This window comes from Eschrichtius robustus, chromosome 11 (genome assembly GCF_028021215.1).
Source record: "Eschrichtius robustus isolate mEscRob2 chromosome 11, mEscRob2.pri, whole genome shotgun sequence".
NCBI lineage: Eukaryota > Metazoa > Chordata > Mammalia > Artiodactyla > Eschrichtiidae > Eschrichtius > Eschrichtius robustus.
Window position 1 is genome coordinate 109,387,783 of NC_090834.1, and position 25,040 is coordinate 109,412,822.

Below are 25,040 nucleotides of genomic sequence, written 5' to 3' on the forward strand. Positions count from 1 at the left end.
GGCAACTAGAGAAAACTGGTGTTACCCAGATGAAAAACAGTAGCAATCAGGATGGTTCCAGGACTTCAAGGCTCCACAAACGTGATGTGTTTTCTTGTGCTCACTTAGGATTTCTTCTCTTTCTTTTCTCTTTATTCTTCATTCTCTTTTTCCAGTTTCCATCAGGTCTTGCCCCCCCACACAACTGGTATCTTAAAGCTTGTCTCTTTCTCCTTTTCACCTCTCTTGCTACTTTCGGTCGAGTGGCTATTACAACACGTCATAGTATAATGACATTCAAATTGCTCCTCTATCACAATTCTGAGTCTGGTAACTGGTGGTTTGGTGAATTGGGTCAGTTCATTTTGAAAACGGCAAGCAAGCAGTAAAAGGGTGGAAGCCTTGAGGCCAGAAGCTATGAATTCCCCAGGTCCATCATTCATCCTAACAGACTGGCCAGGCGCAGAACACGTATGTGCCTGTGTGACGCCACCCCGTCCTCTGTCTTTTTGCGGACCTAACAATATTACAGAGAAACTAACACCTTGAAAAGCTTTCTGTCAAACATATGATGACCCTGGAACACACGATGGAGAATTTAATATCCAGTTACCCAGTATTCAAGAAAAGCAGACAATTCAGTACCATATTAAATCTGGAGGCATGATACAGACTGCTTTTGTGCTCGAATCACTTCTAGAACCTTGCAGTGCTGGTGAAGTGCATGAATCCCAGAGTTTCTCTCAATGTTTAAAAGATCAAAACTATTAGAGCATGCTTTAGAAAGCAAACTATGTGAAAATACTTAAAAAAAAAAAAAAAGATATGCTTATCAAATCTCCCTTACTTACTTGCATTGTTTTTTTCCTGAGTGGTATCTGCATCAGTGTTAGAGCTGACAGATTGACTGTCTGAATTTTTGCTGCTGTCACCTAACTTTTTAAGCCTATTTAAACGTTTATCTGTTTCTCTGAGTCCATATTTGCTATTGATAACAGGAGCAGGCGCAGGCAGTCCCACTCTGGATTTAAAAGCACCAGTTCCCCGTCTGAAAGAGAAACAGCACAGGTTACACAAACAGCATTCTCACTGACGTAAGCCTGGTTGCTGAGCGCGCTTGGCCACATCAGATCAGCAGGTGTGATGAACTGACGAGGCCCTAATCGCCACTGGAAAGCCACTAAGCCTAGGACTCTCAAAATACATACATATATAAAATTAATGCAAAAAAGCCCCAGACTTAAAACAATTTGTTATGACTACTGTCAATCAATTGTTAATTGCCCATGAGAAGCTATTGGTTGGACCCTGTAGAATTTCAAGTGTAGGTAAATATAAATAAATAAAATTTCAATTTCAAAACCGACTGGTACAATGATTAGGTCTAAACTGTAACTGAAATAACCCACCTGTTAATTATACCCCAGCTTTGTTCTGCATAATTTAACACTACGTTACTGAATATTGAGAATTACGGAATTAAAAGAGGAACCAGAGAATTTCCATAAATTAAGTCATTACTTAGAAGCTAATGTTAGATACAAACAAATACTAACTGAAATTCTGTATAAGAAGGCTAGGCTATCTTAGTGAAAATCTCACTTCTGGAATAATGAAAACTGTTAAATTCCTCCTTTAAAGTTACTGAATGAACATAATTAACAAAATGTTACTAAGTAAAGGACATGAAAAGACTTGCTTTTACCACTGGCTAAGAATGATTTGTAACCTGCTTTAATTATATTATATTTATATAAATTCTAATGAAGTGGGTGCTTAATAAGAAGTCCTCCTAAACTTCCTTAATGAACCTAGCTTTGCAAATCTTTGCTTTATTCAGTGTTATAAAGGTAAATTTCTACTCGCTCTGCTCAAAAGAATAAATAAAATATAAATTAATGAGGTTAAAAAAATTAAGCACTACATATTGCATTTAAAAAATGATAAAAATCTCTTTGGCCAAAACTGCCTTCACTGACTTGCCTTTCACTGGCCTTAGCTTGTTAAAGAAAAGCCATATAATAACAGCTTCTGAACTTGAGGCAAAATTGTGAACACTTCCCATTATGAAAGCAATACTGCCCTCCAAAAGATCCCATGTGATTTATTTCTTTCAGGATTTAGATGAGGAGAAAATAACTTTTCTCCTTCAAGGAATCTGAGTATTTCACCTTTTGCTAAGGGAGAACAAAAATTTTATTTTCTCTCTCTCCCTCTTAAAACCTCTTAACGCTAGGGAGGAGCACAGACCTAGTCTGAATGCAGAGACTATGTTTGGTGACTAAGGTGAGCATTCTTGCCTTCTTCGCCTTCCTAGAATGGATTTGGAATTCTACTTTTATTAATGCTTTTGTAAAAACAACAAACATATTGTGGGACTGCCTCAATTCTTTTTTCAAAAGGTGCATTAGAAATCACTGTAAAAGCCTCTAGGTAACCTTCACCACGGCAGGCCGACAATTACACTCCACTCCACCATAAAGTATATTCAGAAAGTAAATGCGTAAATCCTAAAGGCTGTTTCATTTCAGGTGGATTAATGAATTAATAAATTTTTTTCAGATATTCTGTGCCTTTTTACCGTAACTTGTAACATTTCTGGAAAGATGGGCCATACTTAAATACAAAATAAATGATCATGGTGGAATTATCTGGAAATTTTTTTTTTTAAAGTAAAACTTTCCCATTCATCTGTTTCTCTACTTCCTTTACTTCTTCTTTTTAACTTATGACAGTAACACATGCTTGTGTTTGCTGCAACAGGTGAGACAATCTTAGGCTCTGTCTCCATAAAGAGGAAGTCAATAGTGCTCCCCAGCCAGCCTCCATCCCCAGAGCCCCCCGCCACCCCCCCCCCACCGCCGCGCCAGTGCTAACCATCTGCCAGCACCTCATCTTCTGCTCCTTTGCCATGAGCTACACACCTATTCACATTGTTGTTTCTTCCTAAGCAAACAAAACCCAAAGAGGATAATACCATACATCTTACTCAGCAACCAGCTTGCTTTCTTTTTTATCCCCCAGCTTTCTTATTACATCATGCACAAGTAAATCCGAACTGAACATGTTTTGAAAGTTGTACCTTTTACACAGACTAAACATTCCATAATCTATTCAAGCACTACTGGTGATTACTGAAACTTGTAGGTTTTTGGTTTTTGCTTGCCACCACAAACGCTGCTGCTACCTTGCTTTGAAACCAAATCCTTACTAACTAATGCTCCTACTTCCATAGGATAGATTCTTCCATATGGAACTGACTGCCAGACAAAAGGGTGTGATGATTTTGAACAAATATTGCCAGATTACTTTCCCAAAAGGTTACAGCAATTTACAGCCCTAGTGACATTGTGTAAGTGCCTGTTTCTCCACATCCTCACAGCACAGAGTATACTTCTAAATTTTGCCAATTTGATAGTGAAAACGGGTACCTAGTTATTGTTTCCGCTGTTTCTGGCCATCATTTTCTGTGTAGCATCTTCCCTACCTCTCTTTTCTCTAGTGGAAGTCTGTCTTTTTTTTAAATGAGCTTATAGGAGCTTTTTGTCCTTGGGATATTAACTCTGCCGCATATGTACATTTTTCCCCCTTCAGTTTGTCATTAATCTGACTTTTGCTTTCAGCTAGCTATTCAAAAATTTTCATATTCACCATTTCTTGTCTTAACTTCTTTCAGAAGATTTCTACTACCCCAAGGGTAGACGTATACATTCTCCTAATTTTTTTTCTGATCATCTTACATTACCTTTTTAAATTTAAAATTTTAATCCATCTGGAATTTATCTTGTATATGGTGTGAGATGGGAGTTGAGCTTGGTTTTCTTCCAGGCGCACAATGAATTATGTCACTATCATTTATTCAAGAAATCATCGTTTCCCCATACGTGGTATTAAGACTTCATACACACTCGGCTCTATTTCAAGAGTCTGCTCATGTCCTCTTGTTTGTCCACATCAGCCAGTATCATCAAGTTTTGATCACAATTGTTTCACAGTAAATTTTTAATATCTGTTAAGGCCAACTGCCCCTAACTATACTTTAGGAATTTTTTCTTGGCTATCATCAGACATACTTTCATGTAAGCTTTAAAACAATTTGGTCCTTCCTATTCTTCGGTCCCTCATTAGATTTCATTTCTCAAATTTTCTAGAGTGAAATTTGCAGTACTTACTTATGAAAGTATTACAATTACTATTTTGTTAGGATGGTTATTTCCCAGAAGCGCACATCAAATGTATCCTGGACACTGTACCCACGACGTCAGCACCTCTGTAAACCCTCTGTCCACTCTCCTTCCTTCACTGGGCCACCTCTTTTCACCCTTCAGCAACTAGCACACTGTGCGTGCGTCCCTTTCGTGGCACTGCCCTCACGGCTGGCGCTGTGCTAGTCTTGTTTACTGTGCCTGCATGAGGCCTAACATAAAGTAACTAACTATTCAGTTACTATATGATGAATAATTGAATGAGTTCCTTTGGTCTCATCCTCTCGCCTAATTTCTGGAAAGGCAGAAACAATCTGGTGTTCCTGAGAATTTCAAGAATATTCCCCGCCAACCTTTAAATCAAACTCCCCAAATAGTCTGACAATAGCTGAGCCTACGGCTCTGTATGAGGTCTTTCCATGTAAAAAGGATTTGCACCTGTTTCCATTTATTCCTCACACTAACCCTGTGGAGTAGGCAGGATAGCCCTTCCGACCAGTGAGAAACAGTCTCCTGGAAGAGAACTAATCGGCCCAAGGAACATGATGACACGTGGGGTTCTAAACTAGGCAAAGAGCTGTTTCAGGGGTGGTTTGGAATCCTGTGTATGTGGTCACATTTTTCAGGACAGCCTCCAAAAGCATATTTAGCATATTACTTACTCCATTCATTCATTCACCAAATGTTTACCAAGCACCTACTATATGTCAGGTACTGTTCTGCACGCTGGGAGTACAGCAGTAAATGAAAAAGATAAAAATCTCTGCCTTCGTGGAACTTGCATTCTAATGGGAGAATAACCAGAAACCACAAAATAAGTTTATAGCTAACATCTGAATATCAACTGTGTGCTGTTTTACATACTTTTCGTGAGATAAATTTAATCCTCACAGCAACCCTGTGAGATAGTTTCTAATGTTATCCCCATTTTACAGATGGGGTAATTAAGGCACAAAAGCAGCTAAGTTGCCCGAGATCACACAGCTAATGAAGTGCAGAGTCACAGGATTCCAACTTAGGGAGTCTGACGCCAGATCTCACGCACATCACCGTTATACTATGTTATCTCTTTAAGATGGTTTTAAAGCATTATTCAACTGTAATTAAACTACTTCATGGATCAAAGGGTCTTTTTGTGGACTGGTCTAAGACTTAACCAATGTTTGAACCTTTTTTTTTGAACCATTTTTTTAATGTAGAAAAAGATAAGTTTTATCCCCCTGCGTTCCCACTCCCTCCTTGCAAAAGGGGCAAAAACGCAGCAGCCTCAGGAATAGGTTTTCTGCCCTCCCTTCATGGCAAAGATCCCAGAGCTGGGAGAGAAACAGCTGGGGTTGTACCACGACTCCATGCCTCTGCTCTCTCACAACACAGGGGAAACCGCTGGCTTCCCTGAAGGGAAACGTGGGCTCTGGGGAATCAGCATTTCTCCCGAGGCCGGCTGGCTGGTGGAGAAGTAGTACCACCGCCTATCTTTGCTTCCATGCGTAAAAGGCTCTGAGGTCAGGCTGACTTGGACTTCTGCACCTGCAGTGTGGCCACACTACCAGCTCTCTCCCAGGACAGCTGTGAGGACTGAATGAGTCAGGGTGAGTAAAGCACCCAGTACAGCACGTAAAATGGGCTCAACAAATCCAGGTGTGCTCATCTGAAGAAGAATATATACATATATACACGTATAACCGAATCGCTGTGCTGTACACCTGAAACTAACAGGATCTTGTAAATCAACTATACTTCAATTAAAAAAACAAGAACAATAACCAAAAAACCAAATCCAGGCGTGCTCCCTGTGTGGCCTATGCCAGCATGGGGGCCTTCCTGCAGCACTGGCCCGGACAAGCTTGTGAAGCTGCCTCTGAGCTCAGACACGCAGAAGTCGCCACAAGGAGACGAGCAGTGTGGACAAGGAGTCCTGCTAAGTCAGATTTGGGGGATTTCTACAAGGACTCCAGAATCTTGATGGGTCACAAAAAGAAGCTCTTCACCAAGTAACTGAACTTAGAAATTATTAAGAGCACGTGCATCAAAACATAACAATTCCAGAAGACACAGCTTGGTAGTACCCAAGACAACCTCAGGGTTTTTACGTGATTAGCAGCGGTGAACTTCATTGGCCATTTTCGGAGCAACCCCACCCTGGCACCGTGTGTGTGTGTGCGTGTGCGTGTGTGTGTAAGGTATTTCCCATTCTCTCTTTAAGCATATTTGCATTCTGATTCACTCATAATGATAACTGCTGGTAATGATTTTAACATTTTAAAGGGCCAGGCGCTGGGGCCCCTAAATAGTTCTGTACTCTTTGGTCTTGCTTATGCATGCTGTACTGGGTGCAATGCTGTAGAACATAAAAGACTATCCCTTATCATTGAAAGGATGAGAAGATAACGTGAGTTCATGCTCATAATCATCAGGTGGTTAAAAGAATGCAAGAGCCGAATATCTTACTTAATACTTTACCTTTCACAAGTGTAACACTCGCAGAACTCATTATTTTCTCCAAAAAACCCATCTCCATAATAACAAGAAATTTCTTCTCCAGGTTCAATATCTCTTAGGGCCTTCACACACGCTGTATCTCGACCAGTTGACACAAACTGAAATAAAATCAACTCATTAAGAAACTCATACCTGAAGCAAAAACAAAATACTTGAGATAAAATATTTTTTTATGCTTACCTTACAGTTAGGTCTGCAATCTGAAAAATGTCCAAAAGATAAAGTCAATTAACTGTAGATAAGATCTGAAACACGAACAATTACAGAAATCTGAAATAAGCTTTCCACATAATTTTACCAACTTTTGATAGAAGTTTCAGGTCTTAAGTTAAACTACAGGAATGTTTATTTTAATACGTTTATGCAAAAAGAAGAATTTCTATTTCCAACCCTCCTTTAAAGAAAGATAAGGTCATTCTAAGTTTTAGCAGTGCTACCCAACACTAGAGCTAACACCTTAGAAACAGAGCTTACCATGGTTTATAAATGCAGCAGGACCAAGCCAGAGCTGAGCACAGTTTTTCCTTGTGGAATACATGACACTGAAGTCGTTTTCTCCATGTCTAAGTAGCATGTTCTCCTCAATTTCTGAAAGTTCGGCAATACAACCCACCAGTAATTCTATTTTGTCATTTCGTTTCCTATTTAAAATATGTGATGTTAAAAATTACTAGTAATTATAAATCGTAAGGCTTCTTTTAATAAAATAAGCCTGTCCAATAAATACCAGGAATCAAGAAGACTTAGCTGTGCATGTTTTAGCTGACTCACTTGGATCCTCACCTGGATGTCATCTCCTTCTCCCTGGAAGCCCCACAGCCTTGTGCACAGTTACTTGTGCAGCTAGCTGCCTTACCCCTACCAGAGACTAGAAAGTCCACTAGGAATCGTGCTACCTACACCTCTGAATCCCCTACTGGACCCAGCATAGTGCTTTGCAGGCAGAAAGGACTCAAAGACCCGCCGCACTGCATTCAACTTGCTGACACTGGAGAAGGAGACAGAGACAAGCAGCAGGAGGGTCAGGAGAACCCAGAACTGGGACGCCGCCCTGTAGAGCGGCGACAGCAAATGTAATGCAAGCCAAACAAGCAATCGTCAGTGTTCTAGCAGCCACATTAAGGAAGGAAAAACAGGTGAAAGTACTTTCAGTAACATATTTTAACGCAATATAACCCAAATACTATTTCAGCAGGTAATCAGTATGAAATATGAATGAAAAATATTTACAATTTAATATAAAATCTCACATGTACATCACATTTGTAGCACTTCTCAATTCAGACTAGCCACATTTCAAGGGTTCAACAGCCACCTATGGCTGGTGGCCATGGTACTGGACGGTGCAGCTCTAGAACCCAAGACCTCAAACCTCCACAGCCATGTGCAACACGGAGCCACAGGAGCCGATGAGCAGGCTGGATTCCGTCCCAGAGCAAACAGATACACTCACTCACGTACACACACCCACGCAAGAAGCCCAGGAGGAAGGCTCTTTTCCATTCCATTTTCAGGTACCTGACCCTAAAATTTTTGCTATAAAAAATACTGGGGGTGGTGTAAGAGAGGGGCTACATGTTTCTTCTGGGAGATAAGGCAGGGAACAGGCATTAGAGGAAAGATATAATCACATATTCTCTCTTTCATGTATGGCTTTTATCCCTCCTAGCTGGGCTCAACTTCACTACTTTTACTTAAGCTGGCACACATATATATCTTGAAGCAGGCATTGTGCTAGGAAGCTTCTACGCACAAAATTCCTACGTAACCTTTCTTATAGGCCAGTAAAAGACTGACTCTGGAAGCCAGGTCAGCCCCGGCATCCCTAACCTTTCAGTGGTCCTTGAGCAGGCATCCAGACTCAATGAAAGGAAAACACAAAGCATTCTGGCTTAGAGATAGGATCTGGTTCAACTCAGACTTCTTCTTTTGTTTTTATAAAAAAAATTTTTTTTAAGTCTTTATTGAATTTGTTGCAATACTGCTTCTGTTTTATGTTTGGTATTTTGGCCCCGAGGCAGGTGGGATCTTAGCCCCCCGACCAGGGATCGAACACGCACCCCCTGCGTTGGAAGGCAAAGTCTTAACCACTGGACCACCAGGGAAGTCCCCAACTCAGACTTCTAATTTCACTGTCCCGACCCCAGTCACTGGGCTGAGGCACTGGCACTGCACTGGCTCCTTTAGGGTAAGCTCTGGCCTTATTCCTTCCTACAACTTTCTTAGCACATGAACAGTAATTTAAGAGAGAACTTTAAACAAAATTACTTTACGGGTTTATACTAGTATAATAGTTACCACTCTTTTGTTGCAACAATTTTGGCTCCATTTTGTTCTGATGAATATCTATTACAAGGCAATATTTCAAATCCACTGTCGGTTGCAAACATTCGCAAGTAAATAAATACCTAAAACAGAAAAAAAAATTGATACCTACTTTACATTATTTATCTTGCTAGACTTCCTCAGAATTATAAAAGCAAACCACCACCAACAATGAAAAAATTTAAGATTAAGTAACAAATTTTGTTATTTTAAAATTTCCCACACTTGTGTACCTGGTGACTTGGCTATGTTACTCTAAAAGTTCACAGTAAGTTTCCCTTCTAGATGACAGAGTTTTCTCTATGGATAGTCATACAAATTATCTGATGTGTTATTAGGTCTTCATATTGATTAGTTTTATGAAAATTGGATTTAAAATTTCAGTGTTCCCTAAAATTTAGGCTTTAGTTTCCTTTACTCTTATCCAAACAGATAAATGGTATTAATTTGGTTAATAAACTCACATGTTCCTTGAATAATTTCTCCTGCATTTTGTTCTTGTTGAGAAAATAGTGCCGTGCCCACTCTCCTGAAGTCAGACATTTGAAGGCTTTCTCCAAGTGCTCATCTTTCTTGAAACGTTCAATTACTTCCTTTAGTTCTTCTTGTCTTCCTTTAATAGGCCGAAATCTGAAAGAAATCAGAACAATAACTTTAGTTATCTTCCATCATCCTTGGGCCATTGCTTAAGAGATCTTGAGAAAAAAGTAACCTAAAAACAGCCAGACCTAACAAAAGAGTAATAATAAGTAATCTTGATAATTATTACTAAAGTAATATTGATCACCAGGAGATATAATTTCTCTTTCTTCAAACTATACTTTAATATTTTTATTTCAGTTAGCTCATTAACTGAGAGGTGACCAGGTGATTCAAATGAAAGCTGTCTGATTCAGGCTTTTATAACTAGTCACCTACTTTGGGAGGTACCAAACAACAGATCTAGAATAGAGCTCATCTAATTGAGTTAGAATGACAAGAATTTTTTAAAACATGCAGAATCAAGCCAGAAGAGTGCAAGGCAATAAGCTTCAGAAGAAGGAGGAAGCAGACAAAATCATGCCGTAAACAAAAACAGCCTCTATGTACACAGTTAGAAGAACCCCACACTAAGCATCCCAACAGGTCTTGAAACACACCTTGATGTTCCAACATCCATGTCAAATTAATCTTTGATAACTGCATTCAGAGAACAAAAAGTGTGCAAAAGTACAACTCTAGCGGTGATACTGTTGTGGTGGTGATGGAAGGAAAAACTGTGGGGGTAGAATTTTAGAAGGCTTCCATGTAAAATCAGCTATAATGACTATAGAATATCACATGGCTATGCACATATTAACACATGATACAATCATGGCCCAAGTAAAACTTAAGTTGTACTCATTTTAAAGCTATGTTCTCAATAAAACATGTAATATGATTAAAGGTACTTGGGTCTTAATTCCAAAATTTCTTCTCATGTCGATTTCTTTTGGTCTACTTTCCAAAATAAGGTTTGGTTTTTTTTAAATTAACATCCAACAAAACAAGGAATTACAGACTGTTCTTCAAATGAAATACATTAAGGAAAAAATATTAGTGTCTCAGGAGAAAAACTATTTGAACTATGAATCTTGCTCTAGCATCTAAAACTGCACATCGCAGACACCTGAGAATTCTAAACTGAGGTAACATCTAGCATAGACTCCAGCGAAGGAAGCATTCAAGCAGTATTTTGTTTTCCAGATAAGCTATCACAAAGGTATTCATCACATTTCAGTAAGATTTTAAGCCACGATATTTCACCAAGGCTTATTTATTAGGTGCTGTGTACACATGTGCTGTGGTGGAAAATATAAGCTAGAAGACATGGCTACTGTTCTTGAAGGTAAAATTTTGCTGGGACCGAAAGACATATTCATGCACCAAACAGATAAGCAAGGCATCAATATGCAAATGCATGTTCATGTGGTACAAACAACACTGCTGTAGCACTTTAAAAGTATGGAAATTATAACTAAGGTGTAAGGTTTGTTTGGGAAGGGGGCGGTTTGGAGTTGACTTTGATATGGGCAATGAGGAAAGTGGTGAATTTAGATTTCTAAAGAAAAAGCAGAATATTACTATCGGCAGGAAGGAATCAAAAGAAGGAAGGCAAAGTGAGAGAAATTCTAAGCAGAGGATCTTAAGGCTTGATTCAGAGATGATAGGAGCTGAGGGAGTCAGCTGGCGAGCAACAGTAAAGGAGAGTTCTAGAACAAGGAAGAGGGGAGACATGAGGAACAGGACAGTAATACAATTTACTAGGCGGGATCTCTAGAGGTCTTCAGATGTGTGAGCATGCTGACACCTCCAGGAACTTACTAGCTGCAGACTCCAGTTTCAGTAAGCTCTTACAACTACTAAGTAGAACAATCTGAAGGAGTTCTAGAGACATCACATGAAGAAACGGACAATGCACTGCTTTATTTCCCGTTTCAATCAGTTAGCACACCAGCCCTCACAGACAGACGAGTGGAAGTCCTTTAGACAATTCCGAATGTCTTTAATTAGGCTGTCAGACTATGGTATCAGAGAACCTCTAACATAAAGATTTGCAGAACTGTGAAAGTATCCAAACTTCCATACAGTTATAATATTAAACTACTTACTTGCAGCCATCATTAAGTGATTTCGTCAAGACTGGGTTTCTCTAAGAAACCCAGTCTAAATCCTTCTGGCTGCAACCCTACACCACGGGGTTATTTGCAAATGAAGGACAGATAAGACCACCAAGCAGCTGTTAGCTAAGGCACACCACTCCAGGCAATACAAAGTGATGGGAAACAGATAACCGGAGTTTTACGCAGTAAACAGAAAAGCAGTAGTTCACTTTGAGCAAATACGATGAATAATCCATGATGTTAAGTGATGGACGGGGCTACAAACGACAGGAGCCAAGCAATCTTTACATGTTCAACGTGGGACTGACCAACGGTGACACTTGTAAAATAAATGCATGGCTTGACACATTAGAGAGCAAGAGTCAGGACTAAGTTCACCTGAAGATCTTAAGAACATGCCAGAAAATAAGTTACAGACGTGGAATGGACACTGGCTATTCCTGACAGGTTTCATGTGTGCTCTCCGCTTCCTGAAACTTCCTCCCTATCTAAAAATACCTTTCAGCTATCCTTTTGTTTACTCTTTGTTCATGATGCCAAACAATTTACATGCTAAAACCAACACAAAATAATCAACTTTTGAGTTAATAATATTCTGCCTTCCACATATCCTGTGACTTTTATTTCTGCTTTCCTGCCTTCTACTGCCTCAAACACAAACCCCCAAAACTGTCCCTTGTTGCCCACTAGGCAAGAACCTCTACTTTACTTAAAATGTAATTTACTGTCAAAACTTACTGTCACAGTTGGCTGCTATAGGCGTGAAATGATAGTGAGGCAAAGGAGGAAGAAAATGGTCTGGGTGCAGATGGGAAGGGGAAGAGGCAGTTGCTTTCGATAACCCTATAGAAGGACATCAAAATCACCTGGCTGACTGTTCCAGTCAGATCCCATTGTAACAAAACTGCGGGGAAATAAAAATTATTTAATAACATAAGATTGTTAAGACTATTAGGGCCAGAGCAAAAGGCACTGAGGACCTTAGAAAAAATTCAAGTAATTTTCTATGACTGAATAGAAAAATACGCTCTGTCCTCTGCTTAACCACAATCACTCTAAATCTCCCATACAAATTGCACAAAGCTATCCTTACGCCACGGCTCCTAAAGCTAGGAGAAAATTTAGATTATCTAAAAATGATCTCCTGTTCCATAAATGAGGAAAATAAGGCCCGATGAGGGCTAAGTGCTGGAAGCACTGGGACTGCTACCCAGGCCGTTGTCGGCCCCACTCTCATCTGAACCACGGGAGCCCTCTTGTGTCGCTCTGTCACGAGAACAGGATCTGACTTGTATTTACCGCTGCGCGCCAGCACTGAGCTCGGCCAGAGACAGCGCTGGCTGGTACCCTGACAGCACTGTGAAAGGGGTGGAAACAAACTGAGTATCTGGGGGTGGGCTGGGCTGGGCTGGGATGGCAGGGGAGGCAAGAGAAACAGGTATTCGGCATTTCCACATCAACGTGCCCCTCTTCCCTCTTAATATTTAACATTTGCTACTTTAAATAAACCAAACATTTATTTTTCTCTTTCCACACCTCTCTGATCAATGGCTGGTATAAGAAATTTAAAAATATGTCATTTACAATTATTTACTATTAAAAGGGGCAGGAAAAAACATATGAATTCACACTCCCACACACCTGTTCCCCACTCTTTCCAGAGACTGACTTCCCAGGTTTTCTTGCTATTTGGTTTTTCTGTTTCCAAACCCAAGAGACCACTGTGGCAATGAAGAAAAGTTGCAGATTTGTATTAGCTGCACTACCGTGCCCTTCCATTAGCATGTACAACCAAGAGCTACTGGAGGGAGGGGAAAGAGGAGGGGGGACAGAAAAAAGGGAGCAAGGGGAGGAGGGAGGAAGAGAGAGAAAAATGCTCAAATATTTAAGATATAAAATAAAACCATGAGTCAACATCGTGAACACATTTCCCCCTTGAAGAAAGATTAACTGCGAACTGACAGTTCGTAGATGCCGAGTGGAGGAGTCATGCTAGGACCACAGCTCTTCATTCCTTCTTGACCTGAAAATAAACAGCAACCAGAAACATACCTGGCTGAGTCCTGCAATCAGTGCTCAGCTAATCCCATGGAGTGACTCCTGATTTTTGGATGAATGATTTCTCTTAAAATTACCCTGTTACGGAGTACAGTGGTTTTTTAAATATAGCTATTACTAAGACCAAACTATTTTAAAAGGTTTGCAAAATGTTCTAAAAATAGTGTTTATGCTGACACCTCCAATTACTTAACATAAAAGAACATTTATAAAGGCTGAAACAGGTTAGTTTGTATCTTATTACTGTTTGTAATGCTCTCTACCTACCTCACAGGGTTGTTGTGAGAAAAACTGTCAGATTTTGAAAAATGCCTTGAGCTCCTCGAAGGAAAGGCGCTATATAAATGCAAAAACAAACAACAACAATAAAAAACTATTTGTATAATTTGTACTTGTAATTTCTAAACAGACTTACAATATTGGTTGTAGCAGAAATCCCTAAAACGCTGTGATATTCAAGAACTTTATGAAGCCACGGGTCGGTCTAGCATGATAACAAAGTCCAGGAAGCTAAAACTCCTTCCTTCCCACGTAACATCATTTTACCCTTGATTATTTTAAGTTAGAAGGTCGAAAAATTTCTTTATGCTTTCTAGTCAAGCACTTGATTTTCAAGAGGCATTTAAAGTGATTTATAAATTCATATTCAACAGTGGATACGAATAATCAAATATATAAATAAGGAAAATAAAAATTAGATGGTTACAGTAGTGGAAGGATGAGTAAGGACTACACAGGCTGAAGTCTGTGCCCTGAGAGGACTGTTCCCATTTCTTTACAATGTGATGTCCCCCAACTCCTCAGGATACCATGAAATCGCTGGTCACACAGCCTGAACGAGGGCGCATTACTGAAAGCATCCATTCCTGCTTCGCTACATTCATCTCTCCACTAGCTTTTTAAAAAAAATTAGAGGTATTACTAACAACTCTATTCTCTGGTTAAAAGGAAGAATTTAAGTTTCATAACTGACAAAAGTCAACTAAATTGAAACATTTCCCAATAAACTGAAATTACTATTTTGTTTATGCTTTTTCTAGGCATTCATGCCACAACTCTGACTGCCTTCTTAGTAAATACAGGGATATGTTAAGGGTAAAAACATAAGCAATTCATAATATAGCCAAATAATTAAAATATCTACTGTTTCCGAACAGTATTCCTGAAGGTACAACTGAAATAGGCAGAAAGGAGGAAGCGGGCATAAAAAAAGAGAAACTAAGTTCAAATCACAGATGTATAAACATGAGAACAAAGAGACCACTTATATAAGTAACAGACGGACAGTTTGGAGAATTAAAACCCAAAGCTCCAATCATGTTCTCCAGTCACTTCTTTTGTACCCCAAAGAAAGAGAAGTCCACAAAAAGCTAATCATTTAAGAAATATTTATGGTTATTCAAATAAAGCACTATAGATTTTCCTTATTGTCTATACAATATCTTTGAAAATGGTGTAAGTGACATTCTGGTAAATTCTTGCTCAGAAGATAAAGAACTATAAGTGCTAATTTTCAAATAAATCCACTAAGATTAAATGAAAATGTACATACCTTTCATTAAGATTAACAAGCTTCATTAATAAAAATTCTGTACATTCCCCAAATGTCAGCTTACGAAAGTCTGTCAAACTACCTCTGGAGTGACCGCCTCTGCTGAAAGGCGGAGAGCACACCTTGCGGACACAGCAACATCAACTGCTCCGCCGCGCTGGCCTCAGTGCCGACACTGTTACAAAGCCAGCGCAGTCTAACCAGGCAGCAGCAGCATTATCTACACCATGAACGGCTATTTTAGGAAGTGTCTGAGTAGGACTGAATGTTGCACTGGAAAATATGAATTTAGGGGTACTTGGATATGGTAACGTCTTAAGTTTTAACAGTATCTGTGTGGTAATCCTAAACTTGACATTTTAGGATTACATGTTTTAAAGTGAGCCCTAGAAAACGACTGATAAGGAACTTTCTATCCATTTATCACATCGGGACAAAGCTCAGTAGGCTAGACGGTTTAGGACCTTGCTTCCCAAGTGTAATTGGGAGCATGTTAGAAATGGAGACTCTCAGGCCCCAACTCACAGTTATTCAATCAGAACCTGCATCTTAACAAGATTCCCCAAGTGACTCATATGTAAATTAAAAGAAGCAGTTGTCAAGGAGGACTTTTTAGAAAACATGAGTTATTTACTGTCGCAGAACCCAATAACAGGTTAACTCTTCATCCTCTGGAATAGTCAAAGCATGGGGGCTTCTGAATACATGGAGTTCTTTCCCAAGCCGCTACAACTTTTGTTGTAATTTTGATGGAAAACTTTTTAAAATGGTTTATTTGCTTCCATGTTTCAGTATACAAGGCATAACGAACAGAATCTGTTTCCTGATGACTCCAGGCCATAATTATGGGCCTTTGTGTAACATTCTGAATGCCACTAGACTGTTGTGTGAAACAGTGAATCACATTTCTTACCTCGGAAAAAAAAAGGCTAACAGGTGAGTTAAATACTATTAGGACCCTAATAGTAGGAGAATGAGCCCTGGGTCTCTTGGGTTCACTGGGAAATGGGGTATGTGGGCTTAAAATAATGCAAACTAGATTTTTAGTTGGACACCAGGGCATCCAATTCTGCTGATTTTGCAGAGAACAGCCATCCATTTGCCTGTGTAGAAAATTTAAGTATATGCCCCTCTGACGGCAGGGAACTATTTAAATAATCTCTCAAGTCCATTCCAACTTTCACTCTGTTTTAGTAAGTAAAGATATATGATGACAGGAAATTACATGAAAATACCAAAAGCACGTTTTAACCTAAATTACTTCTTTCTGGATTTAGAATATAATTGATAAATGAATTATCTTGTTTTAATTCTAGCAAGGGACGGAATTAAAATAGGAAAAAACGGACACATGATTTTCCTCTAATCACCTGCCCCCAATTAATTACTGGTGACTACCCCCCTGGTGATCAAGTCCCTCTAGGGCAGTCACTGACACTGCAGCTACGGTAAGAGTGAACAGTGGTCCAGAACTTGTTCCACATTCTAAATCCCTGATGTTAGGCTTTTCTACCAGACTCGAAAGCCTTTGCCATGGAAGTTAAGAGGTAACAAAAAGTTGTAAAGTTCTGATTTGGTGCTTGGTGGCAGTTAATTACGAAATTATCTAAAGGCCTTTTTGGGAGCGAGATGATGTTTAAGAGAATTAGAATAAAGAAATTTAAAGGGTGACAGATTTCAAGAGCTATGTAGTATTTTATATAGATGGCATTTGATACTCAATAAAGCGGTTACACATCTATATTCTTGCCTGTATACTGAATATAAGCACATGTCTTTAAAAATATTCACTCTAACTTATAGTGACTAGCTGAGTCTCAAAGATAAAACATAATGGCAAAATTCCCTCTATACAGTGGAAAGTATTTGAAAGAATAAAAGTTTGTAATAAAATCATGAAAAAAACTGATGCAACCTAATTTAGGTAGAAAAAAATCATACACATTTTCAAGGTTTTACAGGATGCATATATTTCTTTCAGCTAATTCTCATCAACATTTAAAACATAATATGGAGATGCCTCTCCAACTTTGTATTTTAATAGAAGTATCCCAAGATAAAATAAGAACACGGAATTAAAACTGACAACTCATGGAAGCTTATGTTGCTTTTCTTGGCTCACACATGGAAAATCCTCCTGCAGCAAAACCTTTCCTTTAATGTCATTTTAAATTTTGACTGAAAGTAAAATTAGCCATCTATTTTCTTAAGTTCAACGATATCATCTGTTCCACTCAGGATAAAGACTTAAAATTACCTAGTATTCATTTTGTGTGTTTGAAAACCTAAATAGGGATCAAGAACCAAACTGGTTGCTAAGTCATCATTTTCACAGAGTTCCTTGGCAGACATTCCAGAAGATGGTACATATCGACTCTGTCCTTCGAATCCTGAATTACCATTACCTGTGAGAAGAAAAAAGAAGAAAAATTAACTCGCACTGAGTACTACTTAAATCTACCTTAAAAACCTTTAGCTTCACTGCCCATTCAGGTTAGTAATTAGGAATTGAAATTGCTTATTTCTATCAGTTTTACTAATTAAGAACTGAGTACCCTTTGCAAAACCAGAAAAGCAAATGCAGTAAACTAACCCAATTATTGAGAGCATTTTCGTTAGACGATATTATCAGGTTTCCCGAGAACAGGGCCTGGATAGTTGTGAGACTCTGGCTCAGATGCCTTACTTGCCTCTCCAAGGAAGAGCTGAGACACAGGAAATGGGCAGATGTTCATCACAGTAGCAAGACAGCACAAAGGGCCACTACAGACAGGGCTGGCGTGAGAAGGAAACAAGAGGAACACAAGATCCCCTCTGCAGTAATGGCCAGAAGGCTAAACCTCAAGAACCAAAAAGGAGTCTCAAGGCATCACCTTCAACTTCCTGCTTGTGGGCAGATGTGTGAGTATCCTCCCCACTTTGCTGGAAACTCAGGCCCAGAGCTTAAGAAACTTGCCTGTGATCACAAAGCTAGTTAGGAGAAGAGGGGAAAGAAGTAGAGAGAGACTGACAGGCCTATTTCTAACACCTGTTTGAAACAGATTTTGAAGGAATGGATAAAAATAGGGAAGTGACTGAAAAAGATAACTGAAGTAACTGTGGAAGAAAAACAATGTAAAGAGAGGAAAGGAAGGCCAAATTCGTATGGATGAAGTTTCATCAGTGCTGATTTACGTTTGATGTATACGTCACTGAGGGTCTTCATGGAGTCAGCACATGCAATTACAGAGGATACCAGCAGTATAACTTCAAGCCTCTCAAAATTAAGAGGTGGAAGAATGAGTGACAAAGTGGGACGTCTAACCTTTTCACCCACTGTTCCAATAAATAAATAAACACTTACATGCAAGTCCTTGCCAAAGGGTCAGTATATGATTTTGAATCAAATTATTTGCACGTATGTATAAAACTATCAAAGTTGTTATATTTTCTATAACAGCCTTATTAAAATTTAATTCACATACCGTACAGTTCACCCATTTAAAGTGTACAATTCAATGGTTTTAAGTATATTCACAGAATTGTGTAACCATCACCACAATCAATTCTGGCACATTTTCATCACCCCCAAAAGAAACCCCATACCTACTGGAAGTTACTAGCCATTTCTCCCTCCCCCACAGACCCTGGCAACCACTAATCTACTCTGTTTCTAGGGATTTGCCTCGTCTGAAAATTTCATATAGATGGAATCATACGTGTTTTTTTGTGACTGGCTTCTTTCAATTAGCATGTTTTCAAGGTTCATCCACATTGTACCATGCAGCAGTACTTCATTCCTTATTATGGCCAAATAATATTCCACTGTGTGGGTAGACCACATTTGGCTGCACCATTTTATGTTCCCAAAAAATAGTGTATGTAAATTCTCCACATCATCACCAACACTTGTTACTATTTGTCCTTTTGATTTCAGACATCCTAGTGATTGTGAAGTGGTGGTTTTGATTTGATTTTCCCTGATGACTAATGATTTTGAGCATCTTTTCATGTATTGGCCATTTGTCTATCTCTGGAGAAATGTCTGTCTATTCAGATCCCTTGCGCATTTAAAAATTGGAGTTTGCCTTTTATTATTGACTTGTAAGAGTTCTTTATTCTGGATACTAGTCCTTTACCAGATATGTGATTTGAAAATATTTTCTCCTCTTCTGTAAGCTGTCTTTTCACGTTCTTGATGGTATCCCTTAAAGTTTGCAACTTTGGTAAATTTCATGTTACTTTTTTTTTTCTTTTGTTCCCTGTGCTTTTAGTGTCATATCCAAGAAACCACTGCCTAATCCAAAGTCATGAAAATTTATGCGTATGTTTTCTTCTGGGGGGTTTTACAGTTTAAGCTTTTAATTTAGGTCTTTGATCCATTTTGAGTTTTTTACATAGTGTGAGGTCGGATCCAACTTCATTCTTTTGCATGTGGATATACAGTTTTGCCAACCCCAATTGTTGAAAAGACTATTCTTTCCTCAATCTTATTGGCACTTTTGTCAAAAATCAGTTGACTACAAACATGAGGGTTCTTTCTGGATTCTCAATTCTATTCCATGAATATATATCTATCCACATGCTAGTATAAGACTGTCTTGATTACTGCAGCTTTGTAGTAAGCTTTGGAACCGAGAAGTATGAATCTTCCACACTGTTCTTTTTCAAGACTGTTTTAGCTATTCTGGATCCCCTGAATTTCCATAAGAATTTTAGGATCAGCCTGTCAATTTCTGCAAAGAAGCCAGTTGAGATTTTGATAGGGACTACATTCAATCTGCAGGTCATTTGGGGAGTATTACCATCTTAACAATATTAAGTCTAATCAATGAACATGGGATGTCTTTCCATTTATTTTTCTTTCCATTTATGTATTTTTTATTTATTTACTTTTGGCTGTGTTGGGTCTCCGTTACTGCACGAGGGCTTTCTCTAGCTGCGGCAAGCGGGTGCTACTCTTCGTTGCGGTGTGCGGGCTTCTCATTGTGGTGGCTTCTCTTGTCGCGGAGCATGGGCTCTAGGCACGTGGGCTTCAGTAGTTGTGGCTCACGGGCTCTAGAGCACGGGCTCAGTTGCTCCGCGGCATGTGCAATCTTCCCAGACCAGGGCTCGAACCCATGTCCCCTGCATTGGCAGACAGATTCTTAACCACTGGGCCACCAGGGAAGCCCTTTCCATTTGTTTAGATCTTCTTTTACAATGTTTTATCATTTTCAGAGTATAAGTTTTACACTTTATTGTTAAATTTATTGCTAAATATTTCTTTTTGATGCCCTGTAAATGAAATTGTTAATTTCATTTTTTTGGACTGTTTACTGAAAGTGCATAGAAATACAATTGATTTTTGTATACTTATCTTGTATCCTCCAACCTTACTGAACTTGCTTATTCTAATATTTTAGTGGATTCCTTAAGATTTTCTATATACACAATCATGTCACCTGCAAATAGTTTTTACTTCTTCTTTTCCAATTTGGATGCCTCTAAGTTCATTTTCTCGCCTAATGGTTGTAATCAGAACTTCTAGTACAATGCTGAATAGAAGTGGTGAGAACAAATATAGTTCTGTCTTGTTCCTGATCTTAGGGGAAACCATTCACCATTAAATATGACATTAAGCTTTATCAGGTTGAAGAACTCCCTTCTGTTCCTAGTTTGCTGTTTTTATCCTGAAAGGGTGTTGGATTTTGTCAAGTGCTTTTTCTGCATCTATTGGGATGACAGTATGGTTTTTGTCCTTGATTCTATTCATATGGTATTACACCAATTGATTCTCAGATATTAAACCAACCTTGCATTCCTGGGATAAATCTCACTTGGGCATGCTACAGAATTCTTTTCATCTGTTGCTGGATTTGGTTGGCTAGTATTTTATTGAGGATTTCTGCATACATATTTATTAGAGATATTGGTTTATAGGTCTTCTTTTCTTATGATGTCTTTGGTTTTGGTAGCAGGATAATACTGGTCTTTTCTTTGTAGGTAGTGTTTTTTTTGTTTTGTTTTTAAAATTACTAATTCAATCTTTTTTACTTGCTATAGGTTTATTCAGATTTTGTATAAATAAGATTTCTTATTAAATCGGTTTCAGTAATTTACTACTTTCTAGAAATTTGTTCACTTAATCTAAGTTACTTAACTTCTTGGTATACAGTTGTTCATAGTATTCTGTTACAATCCTTTTTATTTTTGTAAGGCAGTAGTAATGTCCCCTCTTTCAATGTTGATTCTTGAGTCTTTTTTTCCTAATCAGTCTTGCTTAAGGGTTTGCCAATTCTTGTTGATCTTTTCAAAGAACCAACTTTTTAGCTTTGCTGATTTTCTCTATTCTCTTTCTATTCTCTATTTCCTTAATTTCTGCTCTGTTATTTCCTTCCTTTTGCTTGCTTTGGGTTTAGTTTTGCTCTCTTTTTCTGGTGTTTTAAGGTGAAAGGTTATTGATTGAGATCTTCCTTCTTTTTTAATACAAGTGTTCACAACTATAATTTCCCTCTAGGCATTGCTTTAGCTGCATCCCGTTAAGTTTTTGGTATGTTGTATCTTCATTTTCAATCATCTCAATGTATTTTCTCATTTCCCTTTTGATTTCTTCTTTAACCCACTGGTTATTTAGGAGTGAGTTAATTTCCACATATTTGTGTTTCCCAAATTTCTGTTATTCATTTCTAATTTTACTCCATTGTGGTCAGAACATATATTGCATGATTTCAATCCTTTTACATTGATTGAGGGGTTTAAAGTATGGCCTAGTCTATGGTCCATTCTGAATAATGTTTCATGGCACTTGAAAAGAATGTGTATTCTGCTGCTGTTGGGTGGAGTGTTCTATAGATGTCTGTTAGGAAGAGTTGGTATAGGACTATTTGAGTCTTCTTTCCTTGTTGATTTTCTGCTTAGCTGTTCTATCCATTATTGGAAGTGGGGAACTGAAGTCTCCAAATTATTGTTGAATTATCTATTTCTCCCTTCAATTTTGTGAGTTTTTCGTTCATGTATTCTGAGGCTCTGATGTTAGGTGAAGTCGCTGCAGTTTATCTAAGGTGATGCAATGCTATGTTTCCCTTCATCATTGGCTCTATTTTTGCACCATTCTTGCCCAATAACATTCAATGTGATGCTGTTCATCTTCACACTCTCTGGGTTTTTCCAACCCATCCCTCCAAATCTGTCTACACTTGGCAAAGTGTAGCTCATGTAATGGTCATTTTCTAAATTCTTATGTACCTCCAACAACCAAACTAATTAAGACCTTTTTGCACTGATGCCCAAAAAGGAGGCCAACAGCAATTTGAAAAAAAAAAAAAAAAAAAAAAAAAAAAAAGATTTAAGAGATGCCTAATTTACTGACCAGAGCCAACACCACTGCCATGATCACTACATTTCTCAGTTCCTTCCGGTTCCCATCACATGCTAAGGGGGTGAGGAGGTGTCCAGGTAGAGGCAAACCCATTAGTCTTGGGCTCTCTCCTTACCCTTATCCCAAGCAGGGATTTCTGTCTGGTTTTTTTGTTTTGTTTGTTTTTTGTTTCTTTGTAAACAGAAACAGTGACCTGATCTGATATGGAAAAGTTAAGGGCAGCCTGGGCCCAGTGAATAGCATAAACCCATAAAAGGTAAGAAGGAAATGAAATCAGAACTGGTGCACTCTATCTGAAACTGTAGCAAACCCCAGGCTAATCAATCCAAATCTACTGGAAGTAGGCCAATTCCAACAAAAACTAACGCTATTTAGTTGTGGCTTAATTAACCTTAGGAAAAGAAGAAATATAAAAAGTTGTCTGGGACTTCCCTGGCGGTCCAGTGGTTAGGACTCCGCGCTCTCACTGCCAAGGGCGCGGGTTCAATCCCTGGTCGGGGAACTAAGATCCCTCAAGCTGCATGGCGCAGACAAAGAAAGGAAGGAAGGAAGGAAGGAAGAAAAAGTTGTCCTTAACATGGCTATCTAATTTTGGACAATATTTATACAGCTGCCTACTTAGCTTTACACTTATCCTGGGGCATCTTACTACTCTTAAAAGAACTATGAAACATGTATCAAATCTACACTTTCTTCAACTCTCAGTAAGCAGCCTCATTATCACCAAGAGATATAGAGGTAAAAAAGTAACTCATTATCAATACTGCTTCTCTGTTAGGATAAACTGTTCACCCTATATAAATAGAAGAAATGGTGACAATTTGAAAAGCTGCCCTAACTTCCACTTATCATGTAAATTAGGGTTGACTTTATCATTCATATTACTCTATAAATTTTTAAAGAAATACATACTTAAACTTACATCAAATATAAAAAAACACAGTTTGAACTTAAAAAAAATTTAATAGCAGTACTTTAATATTTTTAATAGAACAAATAACCATTCAGTTATAAATTCTACAAAATATAAAGTTATGCATATAAAAACATTATATTAAGAATTAAACTTGAGTTGTATACAATGTTTGATGAGAAAAAAGTTGGTATAACTTTGAAAAGAGTAAAAAAACTATACTGTTAACTGTGAGAACATAAAAAAATTGTTTTGAAAACAACAAGAGAACAGAATACACATTACAAAGTGGAAAGAATTACTGCCCCGTATCACAATCAAAAGAGTGACAGCTGAAATATGTACATACATCTGCTTGACCTCCTCTCGGCTGCGTTTTTGCCAGCCTTCACGGTGTCCTTTCCCGTGTGCTGTAATTTTGATTGATTCTGCTGATGGTCATTAGACAACTTGCCTCCATTTCTCCTGCCATTCACCACCATGTTCTTGGATTCTCCCAACCACTTCATACCCACAGACAGCCTGACCCAGGTGCATTTAGTCACTCTCTTCAAATAGCTTAGAGAATAATTTCAATGTTCTCTCCTAACAGAAACAAAACATGAAAAAACAAAACAAAATGGGGAGGTAAATACATAAAAGACCATGCTACACAGACCCCTGAGAAATTTTCAGAGTATTAAAAGTAACTTAGCAATTAGTGTTTCCACTCTTCACAGACTACCTTGGCTCCCCCTCCATCCCGCGTCACGTTGAGGTCTACAGTGCCCACAGACTCTGAGGAGGGACTCCTTCTGCCTTGCTCATTGCTTGTGCTTTGAATAGTGACTGGTAACTAGTAAGTACTCAATAAATATTTATCTCTTTCAGTTGCCAGTAAGAATCATCTTTGCTTATTACCCTGATACCTAGGTATATAGCTCAATAACCTGCTCAAATTACACGTTTTGGTAACATTCTATTAACTCTGTGAGTAAACAAGGAAGTTCTCTCTTCTCTTCTGAGGAGCTGAAGAAAAGGCATCTCAGTTAAGCTTTGTCCACAACAGCTTTGTAACACCCTTTTGTTGCTGTTAGTTTGAAGTCAGGATTCAGGATATTTAAGGGACCAACATTAGAATATCAAAGTATTGCCCATCATGAAATACCTGCCTTAGCATTCCTTTACGATGGCAACAAAAATTGAGATTACTTTATTTGCTAATATAGTGGTATCCCTCACTATCTGAATTTTAATTAGCTGAATCTGGAAACAAAATGACTTGGATAGTGAGAAATGTTTGTAAATTTATACAAACCTTTGGAAGTGAAAGTATAATAGATTACATTTGTTGGTAAGGGAGTGAGAAAGGATGTCCATGACATCACCTCATTACGGAATTATGCTTTAGTGTAAGTCAGACTAAAAAGGCTCTAGGATAAGAAAGTGTAAAAACAGAACTTGAGAGCTAAAGGAACTCTAAGATTCTAGCACAACTCTTTCAATTTGCAGATGGAGCTGAGGCAGCGCGCCCAATGCCACACAATCA

General features: G+C 38.5%; 1 protein-coding gene across 3 annotated transcripts in view; it reads right to left on the minus strand.

Moving 5' to 3' along the window:
* Window positions 1-25,040, minus strand: part of KMT5B (lysine methyltransferase 5B) — a 52,774-nt gene that overhangs the window by 10,219 nt on the left and 17,515 nt on the right. For all 3 annotated transcript variants that reach the window (XM_068555158.1, XM_068555159.1, XM_068555160.1), the window contains exons 2-10: window positions 23,862-24,097; window positions 17,518-17,665; window positions 13,976-14,044; window positions 9,473-9,638; window positions 8,982-9,091; window positions 7,158-7,324; window positions 6,864-6,883; window positions 6,645-6,781; window positions 831-1,027 (exon numbers count right to left, since the gene is read on the minus strand). In XM_068555158.1, the coding sequence (XP_068411259.1) occupies window positions 831-1,027; window positions 6,645-6,781; window positions 6,864-6,883; window positions 7,158-7,324; window positions 8,982-9,091; window positions 9,473-9,638; window positions 13,976-14,044; window positions 17,518-17,665; window positions 23,862-24,021 (1,174 nt within the window). In that variant the 5' untranslated portion in view covers window positions 24,022-24,097. The remainder of the gene's footprint in view (window positions 1-830; window positions 1,028-6,644; window positions 6,782-6,863; window positions 6,884-7,157; window positions 7,325-8,981; window positions 9,092-9,472; window positions 9,639-13,975; window positions 14,045-17,517; window positions 17,666-23,861; window positions 24,098-25,040) is intronic.